The 18,012-nt window shown below is 38.9% G+C and overlaps 1 protein-coding gene across 1 annotated transcript in view; it reads left to right on the forward strand.

The window, feature by feature from the left end:
- MYO1D (myosin ID) overlaps positions 1-18,012 on the forward strand; it is a 399,577-nt gene that overhangs the window by 204,835 nt on the left and 176,730 nt on the right. Inside the window, exons 17-19 of the mRNA XM_049771384.1 lie at positions 5,515-5,738; positions 10,869-11,013; positions 11,651-11,755. Of these exons, the coding sequence (XP_049627341.1) occupies positions 5,515-5,738; positions 10,869-11,013; positions 11,651-11,755 (474 nt within the window). The remainder of the gene's footprint in view (positions 1-5,514; positions 5,739-10,868; positions 11,014-11,650; positions 11,756-18,012) is intronic.

The following is an 18,012-nucleotide window of genomic DNA, read 5'->3' on the forward strand; positions in this document are numbered from 1 at the left end:
TCCCCACTCCCCTTCGCAGTCTGCTCTTAGCCCTGTGTTGAGATGCCCTTTCCCCTCCCAGTTCCCCATGGGCCTCCTCCACCACTCTCACACTTACCTAATTGGAGCACAGGAGCCAATCAGTTCCAATTTACTGTTAATATTGTTTCTGTGAGGGTCCCTTTGGGCTTTCTGGCTTGCTGAACCTCCCTCTCTCTAGGCACATGCAAATAGTATTATGCATTTGCTTATTGAATATAACATTTAATTTTCTGCTTTCTGACACTCTGTCATGATTAGGCCGAAGAGCTACAGGGATTAAGCATAGTGTGACACCTGGAAAACGTAACCATTTTTTTAAGCTTTTCTCAACAAAAAGAGAATTAGGAAAAAAAAAAAAAAAAAAGTCTGTCCTAAAACTTAAATTCCAGCCTGAAAACTCTTGGTGGGAAAATCAACAATGAATCTTCCTTCATACAGACACGTAAGCTTTTATGGGAACTAGTCTGTCTAATCCAAGCATGCTTAGGATAAAAGGAAAAAATACGTGACTCCGCTTTCACATTGCATCATTTCCTCTGGAATTTTTTAGTGCTCCTTTTTCAGTGTTACCACGAAGCAAATAAAGCCCAAGAGACTCTTGATAAAGTTAATGGTATAACTACATGCTCACAGTATGTACTCTTTCCAGTGTACTGAAAAATATAAAAATAATAAAGACCACACCATCAAATCCTAAAACCAAGAAAATATATAGCTTCAATCTATGATCTTTGAGAGCTGTCATCTAGAAAAAGAAATGTTGGGCTAAACTGAAAGAAATGCTTTAAATAAAAATGAACATATTCTTCAAAGAATTTGGAACCTGGAGAAGTAACTGGAATTCTCAAGTGTTCTCAAGTCTCCCTGCTTTAGAAGGTGTTACATCAAATATAAAGGTACACCAAGGGGAGCTTGGAATGACCCACATCTCCAGTGACCACTCTTCTACCACTGGGAAGGCTTCTTCCCTATAAGTAGAATGTCAAGAAGCTTTACCTTATTCCTGCTTCTAACAAGTCAGTAAATGGACAAGGAATAAAAGAAGGATCTTCTAGGAATAATTATTACTGCAGAATCAAGAACAGCCTCCACAGGACATGGACTAAAGAATATGGCTCTACTGTAGGCCTAAAACCTGCAATACACTCCTACAGTGTCATAAAACAAATTTCTGATACATCCATTTCACTGGCATCAAAGAAGGAACACAGAAGTTGGAGGGAAAGTACAGGAAGTATTTTGCATATTGCCAACTCTGGGTCAAATCCCCATCATCTGTATGCCCTCCTGAGCACAGAGCCAGAGTAGCCCTTGAGCACTACCAGGTGTAACCCCATTCAGTTCCTAAGAGCTGCAGCCTGCTTTCCACTCCTCTTGGCCAACTGCAAGACCAGTAAGGCACATGACCATGACCATGACCATCCAGTGTATATTATCAGTGAAAGAATAGAATAATATCCTGTGAAAGAATAGAATAATATTCTGTCAAAGATCAGCTGGGACAGACTAAGGAAGAATGACTCACATTCATCTGAGGACTTACCCAGAGTACTCTGACATGATTAAAAGGGAAAAAATTGCATCAGACCAAAAAAAAAAAAAAAACAGTAACACAACTTTACTAAAAACAAATAGACAGTTGGAGCTCTTGGAGCTCCTAGAGTAAGGGGTCTCAACTCAATTTACTTGGGGGCCGCAGGAGGCAAAGTCGGGGTGAGGCAGGGCCGCATAAGGGATTTCGCTTACCGAATATTCGCAATAAAAAATCGCATTACTAAGAAAAAAATCGCATTAAACATTTGCATACCCTGAACGGAACTTCTCGGGGTATGCGAATGTTTAATGTGATTTTTTTTCTTACTAATGCGATTTTTAATTGCAATTATTTGGTAAACAAATAATCGCGAATACTGCGATATTTGAAGGCCGGCCGCGGGCCACAAAATGTTGTACGGAAGGCCACAAACGGCCCACAGGCTGCGAGTTTGAGACCCCTGTTGTAGAGCATTGAACTGCCCTCAAGCAGTAGCCTACTGTTTTTCTTTTGTTTGTTTGTTTGTTTTTAAATTGAACCAAGGCTATGAGATAAGCACCTCCTCATCCCAGATAATAAGAAAATATAGACTCAGGGGCTGGAGCGATAGATAGCACAGGATATAGGGACTTGACTGCATGTCACTGACCCAGATTTGATCCCCAGAATTCCATATGGTTCCCCAAACCTTCAGGAATAATTTCCAGTGCAGAGCCAGGAGTAATCCCTGAGTGCCGCCAGGTGTGGCAAAAAATAAATAAAAAAGAAGCATACCCAATTTTACCCAGTAATAGTAGGGCAAGATTTGAACACAGCAGTCCTGAATCCCACTCTGCTCCTGCACCCCAAGAGAAGACACCATTAGGCAACTGTTTCTTATACTCAAGAAAAGCTGAAGATAATAGAAATTAATATATCCTTTAGTAATATGAATATACCTAGTATAATATATTATTAATATAAATGTATAATATATAATGTAAATATATAACTATTATAATTAATTGTTATTAATATTAATATGTTATAATGTTTATATATTATATATTACTATTAATTAAATATGAATATAATATAAGCATAATGTATGATTAATAGAAATTCAAAATTCATATACATTAGGCAACTGTTGTACATTGAGGAAAGTTAGAGAAAATAGAAATTCCTATGTATTTTCTCAGCAGTTCCTATAAGAAGAAAACCACGAAAAAGAAAAGCTAAGGCTTCAAGGTCTCCATGGCAGAAGTGTAGAAACAAGACCCAGGATGGAGCTATGCAGTGGGTGTAAATACACAAGGACATGAGGCAGAACAAAGCAAAGATTCATCATGTGCTTTACAACTGGGAAAATTATTGCTTATATTTGATTGGGCCATTAGAGCATTTGGCAAAAAATTAGCAGGAAATATATAGAAATAAAGCAGTACAGGTGAAAACAAATTTACATGAAGAAGTAAAGGGAGAGTAGTCATGCTTTAGCCCAGTGATAAACCAAATTTTATCATTGTAAAATATGTAATATCTTGCATTAATGTAAACTATTTCTGTAACAATATCAACACTATCACCCTTGAATTTTTAATGTAATATTAGTGAGATGTAAAGGAAAGGTAAGAGTATGGTTTGAGGGAAAAATCACCAATTTTTCTAGTTTGGATATTGTGTAAAGAATCAAGAAATTGGGGCCGATGAGGTGTCTGCCTTGCAAGCACTAGCCAAGGAAGGACCATGGTTCAATCCCCCCAGCATCCCATATGGTCCCCCCAAGCCAGGGGCAATTTCTGAGCGCTTAGCCAGGAGTAACTCCTGAGCATCAAACAGCTGTGGCCCCAAAAATAAAAAAATAAAAAAAAAAGAAATAACAATGCTAGGGCCAGAGAGAGAAAGAGCATAGTGGGTACAGTGCTTGGCTTGCATGTTACTGACACAGCATCCCATATGAACAGTGACATAGGTTTGATGCCAGCAATAATTCTTGATGCAGAGCCAGAACTAACTACTGAGCATCCCCAAATGTACTCTCTCATTTAAAAGAATTTTTTAAAGAACAGTATTGTTTCTTATTTATAAATGCAACAGCAAATATCAGAAGAAATTATCACAATCTGTGTGGATTGCAAATGCAGGATGAGAAGGGGAACTTAGATTAGCCAGGGGAAAGGCAGCTGGGTTATATATATTTATATAAGCATCTTTGTACTATGTGTACCAACCACACAATTGTAATTTTAAACATAAAAACCTACCCCTTATTTATTTTTAAAGAAAAATCTGCTGAGTAATTTTATCAAGTATTCAATATTCCAACAAAATATTTCAATAAAAGTTCTCAACCCCTTCTTGAAAATTAAAGATTGATTTTCTATATAAATGATTCTAGGGAATCTTGATGTCCTTTTTTAAAACAAAAGAAGCAATACACAATTGAAAACGTTAAAAATATGTTTTGTTTAAGAAATTGAATCACAGACTTCCACCCTCTAATTGCATTCTTTGGGTTTTTTAAGATACTAAAGAAGGGACCTTTAATTTAGCACTTGGGTGGAGGCGTAACAGAACCATCTGTGCCATGGGTTTGGCTACAAGGAAGAGAACTATTCTGACGAAAAGGCACTGCGGTGCTGATGCCATATGCAGAAGCAAGTCAATTCTTGTTGCCTTTTTGCCTTTGTATATTCTGTTTATATGTTCCCCTCACAAATTGCTAGGTTCCCCACAACCACACACACGCAAATTGCTTGTATTACATGTTTCCTTTTCATGCCATAGTTTTTCTTGACCCACTAGGTCCTCTTTGGGGTCTCTTAATGATCCCCTTCCAGAAAGTGTGCAGACAAATCTTTCTTTGATCATGCTGTGGGCGAAGCAGGGAGAACCCTGCAAGCACATGATGCCAGTTACAAGTCTGCATGAAGACAAATCTAAGGTGACTGAATAAAAGAGCACGGGTGTGCTTTTCTGAAAAATTAGTGGTAGAAGATGGGGAAGGAAAGAGATATAAAAGAAACCTAAGGGAGTCTGGAGAGCCCCTATTGTGGACTTTGAAGATTATTGTCCAGAAACAGTGAGGAAAGTGTTCCACCAACCTAAAGATGGGAGCAGTGAAATAGCTGCCTTAAACGTCAGCTGGAGCATGCTGGGTGTACCAGGAGTCTGTAGGCAGAAGCAGGAAGAGTCTGATAGACTATAGTAGCAAAGAAAAAAAGATGGGAGTTTGTACTTGGCAATCCTAGGGAAGAAATGGCTGATTTGGAAGTTAGAGAAAGAGGAAAAGAACAAACGATGAAGATTATACCTGATTCCTTTTTCAAGAAATTGAGAAGCACAATAGCTAGAAAAATGTAAGCATCTGTGACTTCACCGAGTTTGGTTAAAGCTGTATTGTCTTGTTGATTTCTGATTCCCGTGCTATCCGTCATCTCTTTTACACTTTCCTCGGGACTACAAATAAATTCTTGGGAGTTTACAAAGCACTTGAGGTTCGGGGTACATGTCCAGGTGATCTATAAATCACTTCCTAAATCCAACCTGTCATCCCCCTGGTGGTCAGTGCATAAAACTGTGTAAAACCAGGTTTCATAAGAGAATGGTCACAATACCCTTTGATTCAGAATGCCTTTGCTTCCTCTCAACAAAGTTAAAATATGCATTCAGAGATATTTTTCTTTTGATTTCTTATTTTTGCGACCTGAAAGGTAAAACCAGACTGTTTCAAACTCTGTACACACTAGGCCAGTGTAGAGAAGAAACTGCCAGGTTGCTCAAACCAAATGACCGACGTGAATCGTAGCGCCACCTATTGGTTGCAGGTAGAATTGACAGACTTTGGCTCTGACGGTGCTTGTTGACAACATGCAAGTTCTTCCAGTTTATAAAAGTAGCAGAGCTTCTGTGATTTCTAAGTCATTTACTCTGCAGCCAGCCAACAATGCTTTCATTTTTCTTTCCCTATTGTGAAGGTGTGGCGGGGCACCCTGGCCCGAATGCGGTACAAGAAGACCAAGGCAGCTCTAACGATTATCAGATACTACCGGCGCTACAAAGTGAAGTCCTACATCCGAGAGGTAGCCAGGCGCTTCCAGGGCGTGAAGACCATGAAGGACCATGGGAGGCATGTGAAGTGGCCAACCCCTCCCAAAGTGCTCCGCAGGTTCGAGGAGGCCCTGCAGGCCATTTTTAATAGGTAAGAACTAATTAGGTCCTACATCCCTAAGTGGCAGTGCAATAACAAATTTGAGACCCTGCTATTGGCTCTGCTCATTACGTTTAGATGTTTACTTTTACCTTATGTCTGAGTTTTGTAGATTTTATTTCTAAAACGCATCTGTTTACTTCCTAAAATAATAGGTGTCCTGATGCTCAGTAAGAGAATGCCTGCGTCTCCTGTGTGAGTCCCTGAGTATGACTCAGCCCCTCACCCCACCTTACCCCTGCATCTCTGAAGATAACAATTCTAATGAACTGTCCATTTAGCTCTCCTGTAATAGTTGATAGCACTTGTGCCACAGCCCGGGCTCAAGGCAGCATATATAAGATAAGCTATTTTGCCTCTGTTTCCTTTAATTAGCAAAAACAACAACGACAACATGGTTTTAATTTTATTTATTGAAATCACATGTAATGCACATTTAAAAAAATTGTGCCACAGCCCAGTTTCAAGGCAAATTTAAGATAAGCTATTCTGCCTCTGTTTCCTTTAATTAGCAACAACAACAACATTGTTTTAATTTTATTTATTGAAATCACATGTAATGCACATTTAAAAAATCCGTTAGCTCCTTGGAGAGCTATAGTTGTCCTGCTGTGCTGCAGAGTCACAAAGAGTTTCTAAAACATACTGGAGATTACAAAGCTTGCCAGTGTCCAAGTTCCGTCTCCAGAATGATCTGTTTAGTAGAGCTGGAGAGGGGAGCCCAAGCACAGGGCCTTTGTAGAGTTCCCATAATGACTTTTAAAGTGCAAGGGAGGGGCCGGAGAGATAGCATGGAGGTGGGGCGTTTGCATTGCATGCAGAAGGACAGTGGTTCGAATCCCGGCGTCCCATATGGTCCCCTGAGCCTGCCAGGAGCAGTTTCTGAATGTAAAGCCAGGAGTAACCCCTGAGCGCTGCTGGGTGTGACCCAAAAACCAAAAAATAAAATAAAGTGCAAGGGAAAAACAACTGTTTAGGTCATGATTTATTTTAACAAGTAAATTTTAATACCTTTTCAACTGATCTTTTCTTTTATAAGCTGCCTCAAATCTAAGTTTGTAGTTATTTATACCTCTTTTATCCTCACTTTTTGGCTTATTTGTTGCTTGTGTGTACCAGCTATATTTAGCTATATATCCAGTGAAGCCACCCAGATATGTAAACTAAGTTAATGGCTCTCATATGGGGTCGATTGGCATCATGATATTCCACAAAGAACACCATGAAATAATTGATACACTAAATTTAAAAAGAACTAATTTATAAATCCATGCAAAGTAAGATCTTGTCTCCCTTTAGATTTTGTTCTGCATAATTAGTGACAGATATCAGCACTAAAGACAATGCATAGGAGAATTTTTTAATATGTAACTCATTTTTCTTTTTTAAATGACATCTCATTAAAAAGAATCAAGAAATAAGAAATTACTAAAAACAATACCCCAAGTCTCAATTCTCAGATCAAATACTCTTATTCTTCTAAGTCTATATTCTTACTATTTTATGCACATGTGTAAGAGACAGTACGATATAATGGCTATGAACACTAGCCTGGGGCTGAAAAAATAGCACAGATATCAAGATGCTTAACTTGCATGTGGCTGACACTGGTTCCATCCTTGGTTCCACATACGGTCCTGCAAGTACTACCAGGAGTGACCCCTGATCATCTCCTGTTGTGGTCCTAAAACAGTCAAAAAGAACACAAATCTAAGCTTCTGTCCCAACTCTGCCATTGAATAGTTTGCTAGGTATTCTCTGGTTTCTATTTCCTTATGTGTAAAACAATCATAATAATAATAATAATAATAATAATAATAATAATAAACCTGCTCATAGTTACAAATACCATATACTGAAGAAATGTTTGTTCATACTATGAATGTATTTACATACACAATCAGATATAACTTGGGCTTTTTTCTTTTTTTACAAGTGAGATTATGTTTATGGTTTTTTACTAGAAAAAAGGCCTAGAGATGTACTACGACAATAACGAAGAACTCGATAATATTTTGGGGGGTAAGGGGATCCATACTCAGTGGTCTCAATGGACTATATAAGTACCAGGAATTGAACCGCATGCAAGGCTGGTCACAAGAGCCTTAATCCCTACACTCTCTCCAGCCCTGCTCTAGATAATACTTTTAATGGAAACAATTTTTATGAAATTACACTGTGGCCTTTATCATCCTCTTTTTAGATTGTGAGGTGTTAGTATGTAGTCTGGAGCAAATGTCTCTACAATTCAATTTATTTATTCAAAATATATTCATTCCAACCTGCTATGATCCAGGATTGTGCTAACAAGTTAGGGAGAGGTTAGAGCCAGTCCCTGTCTTCCTGGGGTTTTTAGTCACAGTGAGTGTATCGGAAGGTACATCTACTTGGTAACAGTATGCACACACCATACATACTCACATATTGTTCACACACATACACATGAGAGCACACACTGGATGACTCTTACCATTTCATTCAATCCACAGGTAGAACTTTTTCTGTCTAGGGCCAGAGAAGAAATATTCTAGGGTGTATAGGCTGCATGTGGTTTTTGTCCCTTGTTTGGCTTTGTTTTATTATTGTTACATATATAAAAACCATTTGAGGGGCTGGAGCGATAGCACAGTGGTAGGGCATTTGCCTTGCATGCATCTACCCAGGACAGACCTGGGTTCGATCCCTGGTGTCCCATATGGTCCCCCAGCCAAGAGCAGTTTCTGAGCATATAGCCAAGAGTAGCCCCCTGAGCATCACCAGGTGTGGACAAAAAAAAAAAAAAATACTATTTGAGAGCAGCATAAGGGAGCAGGGCATGGGCTTGCTATAGTTTATCAACCCTGATAGAGTCACTCTCTTCTCTGCTAATTTATTCTTGAATTTTCGTAATCTGTAAACTTCTGAGCCAAGTACACTAAACAAATTTTTTTCTCTATGACTTATTTTGTTTGTTTCTTAAATTTCAAAGTGTTTCTAACTCTTTTCCATTTTGGTAGGGCAGGGAGTATTATCCTTGCACCCTGCTTTGTCCCTGTTCACTTTATTGATTCTAGTGGTTATGGTGGCTGTGGTTGTGATTGTCAGCTTCTAGCTGTGTACACTCCATGTCAGTGTGTTCCTTATCCCAGGCTCCCTCACACGCTGCATAGTCAGTCAACTTTGAACTTTATTTGAGCTATGGCTGACAGTAAAGAAAGGGAGGCAGAACAAGTCCACAGGCTGGATGAAGACCAACAGGCAGAGCAAAGACTTCCTTCTTCAGGAAGAAAAATTTCACTTAGGGGCCGGAGCAAGCCACTTAGGGTACTAGAGGAACACTGGTCTCCGGGGTCCCTATTTTTAGCTACCAATGATTCCTCGCCTCTCATTCTTCTAGCTTCTATAATCCACTTAAGATGGTCTTTGTCATTGGAGTATTGCTCTACTGTAGAAGGGAGAGATGCAGATTTTGCTCTTCTGTGGAACTTAAGAGATGCAAATTTTGCTCTTCTTGAGTGTTCCATGATCATGGCTTTTGCACTCTACTATACTGACTCAGTCTGCTGTGGCAGGTGTTCCCATTGTCCCCAGCCTGTGTTCTGGGGCTTTGCCAGCTCCCACCTTGAACCTCTTCACTTCAGCCCTTGCTGCCAGCCCTCTCTACCATAGGAGTTCTATCTCCTGCTGGGTAAATTGCTTGGCATTAAGCTGCTTTTCTACAGTGCTCTCCCATCTGCTTCATATCTCCCAGAGAGTTTCCACACCTTCCAGTTCATTGACATCATTCCCATTATCTGGTACTATTTTGGATTTTTTCATATTATATGTATTTGGGGCTCTCTATTTAATATATGATATATAAATAAATTTTATATATTTTATAGTTTTTAATTTTATATTTTATAGAAACCTGGGGGACATTTGGAGGTCATACCTAGAGGTGCTTAGAGGCTTCTCTTGAAGGTGCTCAAGGAATAGGCAGTGTTGAGGGTGGAACCAGAGGCTCCTGTATGCAGAAGGTGTACGCCAGCCTTTGAACTATTTCTCAGGCCCTATTTAGGTGGGATTAAAAAGAGAAAAATAAACGCTTAGATGCCAATCACTATCATGGCTCAGGAAAATCTTAAGAAAAGCATCTTGTTAACATTTCATGCATGAAATGCATGAGGCAACTCCGGTTTCAGTTGTACTTGCATCTCATTCTAGTGTTCCATGAAAACAGTTTGAAAACCACTAGCGTTGACTATTTCATCTGATGCAGTGATGTTCCTTGTCTGCTCCCACCTCCTTAATGCTGCCTTTAGGACTTGGGTACCACTAAGAGCCTGAAAGACTTATGCTTGTTTTTTTTCTCCATATGTAGTAGATATTTTTTTTAGTTTATTCTTTCTTGTCCCCAGATCAAAATGCCTTGGTATCATCTTCATATCCTCCCTTGTTTTCTGACTCTCACATCTGATCATCAGATCAGATGGGCACTTAAGAATAGATCCAGCACCAAGACCCTCTCCCCTTCCCTGGTTTTAGCCTCCATCTCCCCCTCCACTCCACTCCTATTCACATTATGGGAAGAGTCTTCTTTCTAGCAGGACATCCTATTCCCCAGTCCAACAAACCCCCACTTGTTTCCACACAGTCATCAGAGTCATACTGAAGTAGCTCTGGTCAGTCTGAGGGCCTTCAGAGGCCAAAACTATGGAGTTTTGCAGGTGCCTGGAAAACAATTTGTCGAATGAATAGGTAGATGATGATGCCAGCACTTCTTCATCCTGATTTTCAGGATCATGAAGTCTGTGGAGATCACTAGGTTCTCATTGCTTTCAAAACAAACTATAAAATCACCTGTCCACATAAAACCATATGTAGTTAGTTCAGCATTCAATGTGCATGTATTGGGGGTATTTTAACTCTTTTTTCTTTTACGGTGGCATACAAGTACTTTGATTTAATTCTAATTAATGGTATCTTCAGTTATTTTTGAGAATGAACGGAATTAAGTTTCTAAAGCCTTCTAGAGATTGAATATGTGGCTCAGTGGTAAAGCACATGACCTGGATGTATGAAGCCATGGGTTTAATCTCCAGAACTGCATAAGATAAACACTATAATCTAATCTTTTTTTTTTTTTTTCACTTATTTTAGATGGAGAGCTTCCCAGCTCATCAAGAGCATACCCGCTTCAGACCTACCCCAGGTCAGGGCAAAAGTTGCAGCCATGGAGATGCTGAAAGGCCAGAGGGCTGACCTTGGACTCCAGAGGGCCTGGGAAGGCAACTATCTTGCTTCTGTAAGTCCTACAATCTATTACTGTTCCCTCCCAAGAAAGAAAGAACTTTTCTCTGAAAACTTTTGTAAAGACTAAGACACCTTCAGAAAGTAAAGGTGCCAAACTGAAATATTTGACTGCTTTGAAATGTATGAAATTTGGTGTCCCCTCCAGCCCCAAAACCCTTTTGCTTACAGTCACATGTACTAGGTAACTTGGCATCTAAACCTTTCCCTGCAAACTTCAGAAACTACTTTCAGTTACCACCTTATTATACTCAAGCTCCATTTCATCCTCTTTCCATTTTCTAGTTAAAACACTAGAATTAAAACATCCCTGACTGGGGCTGGAGAAATAGTATGGAGTTAAAGCATTTGCCTTGCATGCAGAAGGATGGTGGTTCGAATCCTGACACCCTATATGGTCCCCTAAGCCTGCCAGGAGCAATTTCTGAGCATAGAGCCAGGAGGAACCCCTGAGCGCTGCCTGGTGTGACCCATAAACAAAAACAAAAAGCAAATAAAAATATCCCTGCCTGACTTACCTTCTGGGATGGGAGATTCAGGGTCTATGTGTGAAACTCCTTGAGTATAGCTAGAAGTTACCTTATAATCTAAAATGTGAAACACTTATTTACCACATTTCCTTTTCCTTCCAGAAGCCAGATACGCCGCAGACTTCAGGCACTTTTGTCCCTGTCGCTAATGAACTGAAGCGGAAGGACAAATACATGAATGTCCTCTTTTCCTGTCATGTCCGGAAGGTAGGCCACACTTGTAATATGACTCCTCAGAAAAAAAGGATTATTTCTCACGCATGAACTGAGGCTTAACCATCTCGAAGCATCTTCCTGAGTGAGACCTGACTATGTTTCCCAGGCGTCACTGTGCTGCCTGCTAGTTTGTATTGTTCAGTACTTGTGGCATTTTTACTCTCTCCAAGAAGCAGAAGGAAAGCAATTCTTGGGCAAAGAAGGACAGACAGAAAAAGGGAGAACTATGTGCCGTGAATCTATGTACACATAGATTATGTGTACACATATTCAAAATAGGTACTTTATATTCATTATAAGAATATGTGCATGATCAGAATTGTACTTTACTACCTGGAGATGAAATTTAAGGAAAAATAGTACCTAACTTGATACCACAGAGCTATTGATATAAATATATCAGTATCCAAAGAAAGAATCAAGAAAATTATCAAAAATGCCTTATAACATAAGCAAGTGTAGGTGATTTTAAAGATGTTTCAGATCTTCAAAAAGTACATAACTATAGCATTACTGGGATCAAAAAATTAGATCCTATTTTTCAAATATAACTCCATTTTTTTGTTTTTGTTTTTTTATGGAAAGTTATTTTATTTAATTTTATTTGTGGGATCACAAACAGTGTTCAGGAAGTTGAGAAACCCTAATGGTGACCCTTTTTCTTTTTAATTACTTTATTTTAACACGGTGATTACAAGGTTGTCCATAATACAGTTTTGTTTATTTTGTCATAGTTACAAAGTTGTACATGATTGAGTTTTGGTCAGTGTTATACAATGTATAATACCCTTCACCAATGACATTTCCTGCCACCTGGTGATTCTTGGCCAAACTGACTCTCTGTTCAGTTGAAGGTTTCTTAGCATACTATGCTGCAGGGACCCAGTAGTACTGGGTCTCCAGGACCACACCTGGTGATGTTTAGGGATCTACATGATGTCCAGAACCAAACTGAGTGCCTTACTACTGTATACTTCAACAAACTTTAAAATGTCTGGGCCAGAGTGATAGGACAGAGGTAGGGTGTTTGCCTTGCATGTGGCACACCCAGGACAGACCTAGATTCGACTCCCGGAATTCCATAGGGTCCCCCAAACTTTCCAGGAGTGATTTCTGAGCACAGAACCAGGAGTAACCTGAGCGCCACTGGGTGTGACCCAAAAACAAAAAATAATTTTTTTTAAATTAAAATGTCGGTAACAACCAAGTGTTTGCAATGGTTTAGAGATAAACATATTAGCAGTAATATTCAGTGTAAACAGTCATTCTAAGCAGATGGTTTGGCAAATCTATCAAAATCTTAAATGCCTAGATCACTTAATTTAAGAATTTCATAACTCAGGGGCCGGAGATGTGGCGCTAGAGGTAAGGTGTCTGCCTTGCAAGCGCTAGCCAAGGAAGAACCTCAGGTCAATCCCCCAGCGTCCCATATGGTCCCCCCAAGCCAGGAACAATTTCTGAGCGCTTAGCCAGGAGTAACCCCTGAGCATCAAACAGGTGTGGCCCAAAAAAATCAAACAAAAAAAATAATTCCATAACTCAAGTTGTTAATTTGTTGTTATTGTTGTTGTTGTTGTTGTTGTTGCTGCTGCTGCAATTGTTGAGGTTCAAGATGCTTCTACATTTGGTTGTGGTGTTCAGTGGGGGCCATATACTTCCACAACTAAGAGATGATTTTCTTTTTGGGTTTTTGAGGGGCCATGCATTTTGTTCACACCTGGTGATACTCAGGCCTGTTACTGACCTCAGAAGTGATCCCTGATGATGCTAAGAGGCCATGTGTGGTATTGGAGATAAAATTCGGGTCGGCTATTTTGCAAGACAAGTGTCATAATCTCTAAACTATCTCCCCAACTCCCACAATTTAGTTTTTATTCTATACTATAATCACACAGATATTGAAAAGTGTATAGGTTTGTGTAGGGCATCTGTGCTGTTAAATCCTTTGGTATGTGTTTGAATCCACGAATAGTCCCCAGAATGAGAAATTACTTCCCATCCCCTTGTCCCCTTTCGGGGGGAGATCTTGGTAATATATATATATATATATCTGCAGCAAATAATAATCCACACAGACAAGGTTAGGTTGTAGTAAAAGATTGGGGGGGGGGGGAGAGAGAGAGAGAGAGAGAGAGAGAGAGAGAGAGAAGAGAGAGAAGAGAGAGAGAGTCTTGCAGCCTGCAACCAGCTCTCGCAAAAGGCCCCCTCTTCCTTGTCCATCAAGCTATTTATTGCCAACTCCACAGCGCCCCCACCTGGAAGGTCTAGGTGGGGCAATAGTCACTGAACAATCCTAAGGAAATATTTTTATATACAACAATTCCAAGAATAACCTTATGGAAACTTTTTCATATACTACAATTCCCCCTTTTTTGTAAAGAAACAATAATAATGTACAGAAGTAAGTAATATTTTTACCATTGTAAAAAGAACAACTAAGCAATGGTAAAAAAGTGGCTGTTTGCAATAAGCACATCACTGGAAAAAGTATAGAGTCCCAGGTTTGCTTCCCTGCTCTGCATCGTCTCCCACTCACTCACAAGAGCAATCCTGAAGCACCAAAGCAGAAATAGCCTCTGAGCACTGCTGAGTGGCACCCAAAAAAGTACCTAAACATAGAAAATAATATTAAGGCTAATTTAGATTAGAATTAATCTAATTAATTAGTAGATTAAGTAGAAAAAAGAAATAATAATTCTTCCCAAATGTCTATTCTCCAATGCTTGGTCATAAAACGAGTCCCAGGACCTTTTTACACAGCTGACACATGTTCAATCCCCAGCATTGTCAGGAGTGACCTCTGAGCACAACAGAATGTAGCCCAACAACCAAAATAAAACAAGCCTCAAGTTTGAAAGAATTGAAATATAGAGTATTATGTTCTTTTACCAATGAAGTTAGAGATAAACAACATAGATTTGATGAATTAACAAATAGGTGGAAAATAAATAATATACTCCTAAATAATTAATGGTCAAAGAAGAAATGTCTACATGGAAATGAGAGCATTAGGCACAACACACCAAAACTTATGGAATGCAACTAAAGCAGTGTTTAGATAGCATGGTAGTGCTTCTTCTCTCTTCCCCTGCAAAAAATAATGAAATATCTCAAATTAACCAGTCTTTCATTCTAAGACACTGAAGAAACAAACCCAGATGCAAGCAGAAAGAAATACTGACAATTAGAGAAGTTTATAAAATGCAGTAAGAAAAATAAAACAACAGAAGTATAGAGAAAAGTTGGATTAAAGGCCAGAAATGTTTATTAACCCTTAGCAAGTCTGATAAAATATTATTGTATAAGAAGTTTAAATTTTATATGTGTAAGTAAAATAAAAGTTAGTGTTCTGCTATTATAAGGAATAAGATACTCAATGTATGTAGATTTTTTATTTGGTTTTGGGTTTTTGGCACACCCCATGGCCCTTAGGTCTTCTAGCTCTGAGCTTAGTGATCACTCCTGGTGAGCTCTGGGAACCATATAGGGTGGGAAGGATCAAATCTGGATCAGCAGTGTTCAAGGCAAGAGCCCCAGTTGCTGTACTATCATTCTGGCCTCTGTTTTATAAATGCATTGTTTTGTTTTGAGCCACACCTGGCGGTGTTACTCTTGTAACTCAAGGAGTTACTCTTGGCTCTGTGCTCAGAAATTACTCCTGGCCGGCTTGGGATACCACTTGGGTTGCTAAAGATCAAATTCAGGTTGGCTGAGTTCAAGGTAAACACCCTATCCTCTGTGCTATCACTCTGACCACTAGACTTTTAAACAAAATAATGAATGGCTTATTTTAAAGTTAGAATGAAATAAATATCATTAAGGAAAATGCTGGCTGTCAGATGTCTTGAGAAAGTTACCGAAGTCCAGAGTAAAATTCTCAATTTCCATATCTAGAGATTCTGGCATAGGAATGCATCTAGAGTTGGATTAAACTATACAGAGATAAGTTGTTAATAAGAGTCACATGCCTACCCAAAAGATATAAGGCAAATTCATCAAAGGATTATGCCACCTCAGTGAATTCTCATATCTACTCTCCAGAATGCTTCATATTTTTTATCAGGCTATTTGAGAATTCAGATCCAGAACCAGTGCTATTGATCAAAGGAAAGTAGATGATCTTAAAGATTGTGCCTTCTGAAACAGAAGAGACTGGTGGCTCTGATTCAGTTTTTCCAGTGTGGCATTTGTATACTCAACAACATGTTCCTCCTATTAGACAGAAGCTGAAAAACTCTATAACTTTGAGGCAAGATAATACTGTTTGCACTCTGTGGCTTAGATAATGTCTTCTGTAGAAACTTTTCAGTCCTAAGGTAAACTTTATACAATTTCAGTAAAGGTTTTGATTCCCTTTGAAAAAGTTGCTTTCCATTACCTTTGCTTTAAAATGTCCTTTAAAGTGAGTGAGTTCTTCAAATAACTACTCTTACTCTTTTAAGTGTTTTTTTCCTGGTCTTAAGTCTCCTGGGAAACTCTATCTCTGGGCCCTGTGATGCTTGACTCAACCTGTAAACAGATAGCTATAAGTGGCCTGGAAAAGCAAGAGAATAGGAAGGAATTGGTCTTGGGTTTATGAAGATTTTAGCTTGGGAAACAGAAGAAATAAGGTCAGGTCTAATCTAATTCTGAGTGATTCTGTTTTTCTTTATGAATTTAAATACATTTAAAAATAGTGTTTCTGCCCATTAAATTTTAAACTCCAGGTATATAAAATTTTTCTTTGTCACTTTTTGTAGCTAAATTATGCAATTTATAACATTTATGCTTGTCTATGATGTCCTTCTCCCACCTGGTTAATAGCTTTGGGATGTTTTGGTTTTTGATTTCTTGTTTTTTGCATGGTGGGGGGTACTTCTCAAGATCCAGGAGCCCCTCCCAGAAATTCTTAGCCCGGGGATGTGGTATTGCTCAGGTCCTGTGCAAAATGGAAATTGATCCAGGATCAGCCATATGCAAGACATGCCTTAGCCTTTTTATTATCTCTCTGGTCTCTTGTTACATGCTGCTTTTGTTTTGTTTGTTTGTTTGGATTTGGGGCCACACCCAGCAGCACTCAGAAGTTATGACTGGCTCTGCTCTCAGAAATCGTTCCTGGCAGGCTTGGGGGACCATATGGGATACTGGGAGTTGAACCAGGTCCCTCCCAAGTCAGCCACATGCAAGGCAAACACCCTACTGCTGTGCTATCTCTCCGAACCCTCTTGTTAACATGTTTTAAAGATGATTTGAGTTGCTGCAATAGAAGATAAAATACTACCTATTATTCATATTACATTTTAGATATTCTTAGAAAAAAACATCTCCCGTTTTAGATACTCTTTTTCTCCATAGTCTAAAATGGACATAAACAATAATTAATGTTCTCTAAAAAAAGTTTTACAAACCAATATTTTGTTAAATATTAGTTGATTTTTTAAACTAAATTTAACTGGGAAAAACTAAGTTGAACAGTTAAACATACTCTTTAGGTGCAGAATTCTCAGAACTTTGAATACATCATGGCTTGTGAACAAAATAAGGGATCCCAGCTATGGTTTGCAGTGTTCTCAAACTGATTTGGATTTGTACTGATTCACATGGGAATAGTGTTTGTTGAACAATCTGGAAAAATTGCAAATATAGATTTACCTTGTTTTAAATACGGTGACAAGTGTCAAGTGTCAATTTTCTATTTTATTATTGTTTATTATTTGGGCCACAGCTGGTGATATTCAGGGCTTATTCCTGGCTCTATACTCAGAAATCACTCCTGTGGTGCACAGGGGACCATATGGGTTGTCAGGAATCAAACCAAGTTTGCAATATGCAAGGCAAGCACCCTAACCAATGTACTATCACTTCGGCCCATGTGTGTGTGTGTGCGTGCGTGTGTGTGCGTGTGTGCGTGCTAGACCCAGTGGTGCTCAGGGGCTACTCCTGGTTCATTGTGTGGAGGTTGCAAACCTCTTGGAATTGCAAAACTATTTAGTTAGCTGTGTATCCTACTCAAGCTAGCTATATTTTCAAATCGTATCTAGTATCTTTGTACCTTGGAAATAAGATCTTGGGAACAGCAAGTCTTGGCAGAGCTTTCTAACCCTAGCTAAAGGAAGGTTCTTTGCTTTTTCTTTACCTTTTTTTCTTTTCTAGTCACTGAGAAGTATGACTGGAGTTGATCAAAAAGTATTGGTGCTATGTATTTTGATTTAAATTATATCCATATTTAAAACTGAGATATCTTAGGGGCCAAAATGAAAATAAAATTT

This window comes from Suncus etruscus, chromosome 1, assembly GCF_024139225.1.
Source record: "Suncus etruscus isolate mSunEtr1 chromosome 1, mSunEtr1.pri.cur, whole genome shotgun sequence".
NCBI classification, from domain to species: Eukaryota; Metazoa; Chordata; class Mammalia; order Eulipotyphla; family Soricidae; genus Suncus; species Suncus etruscus.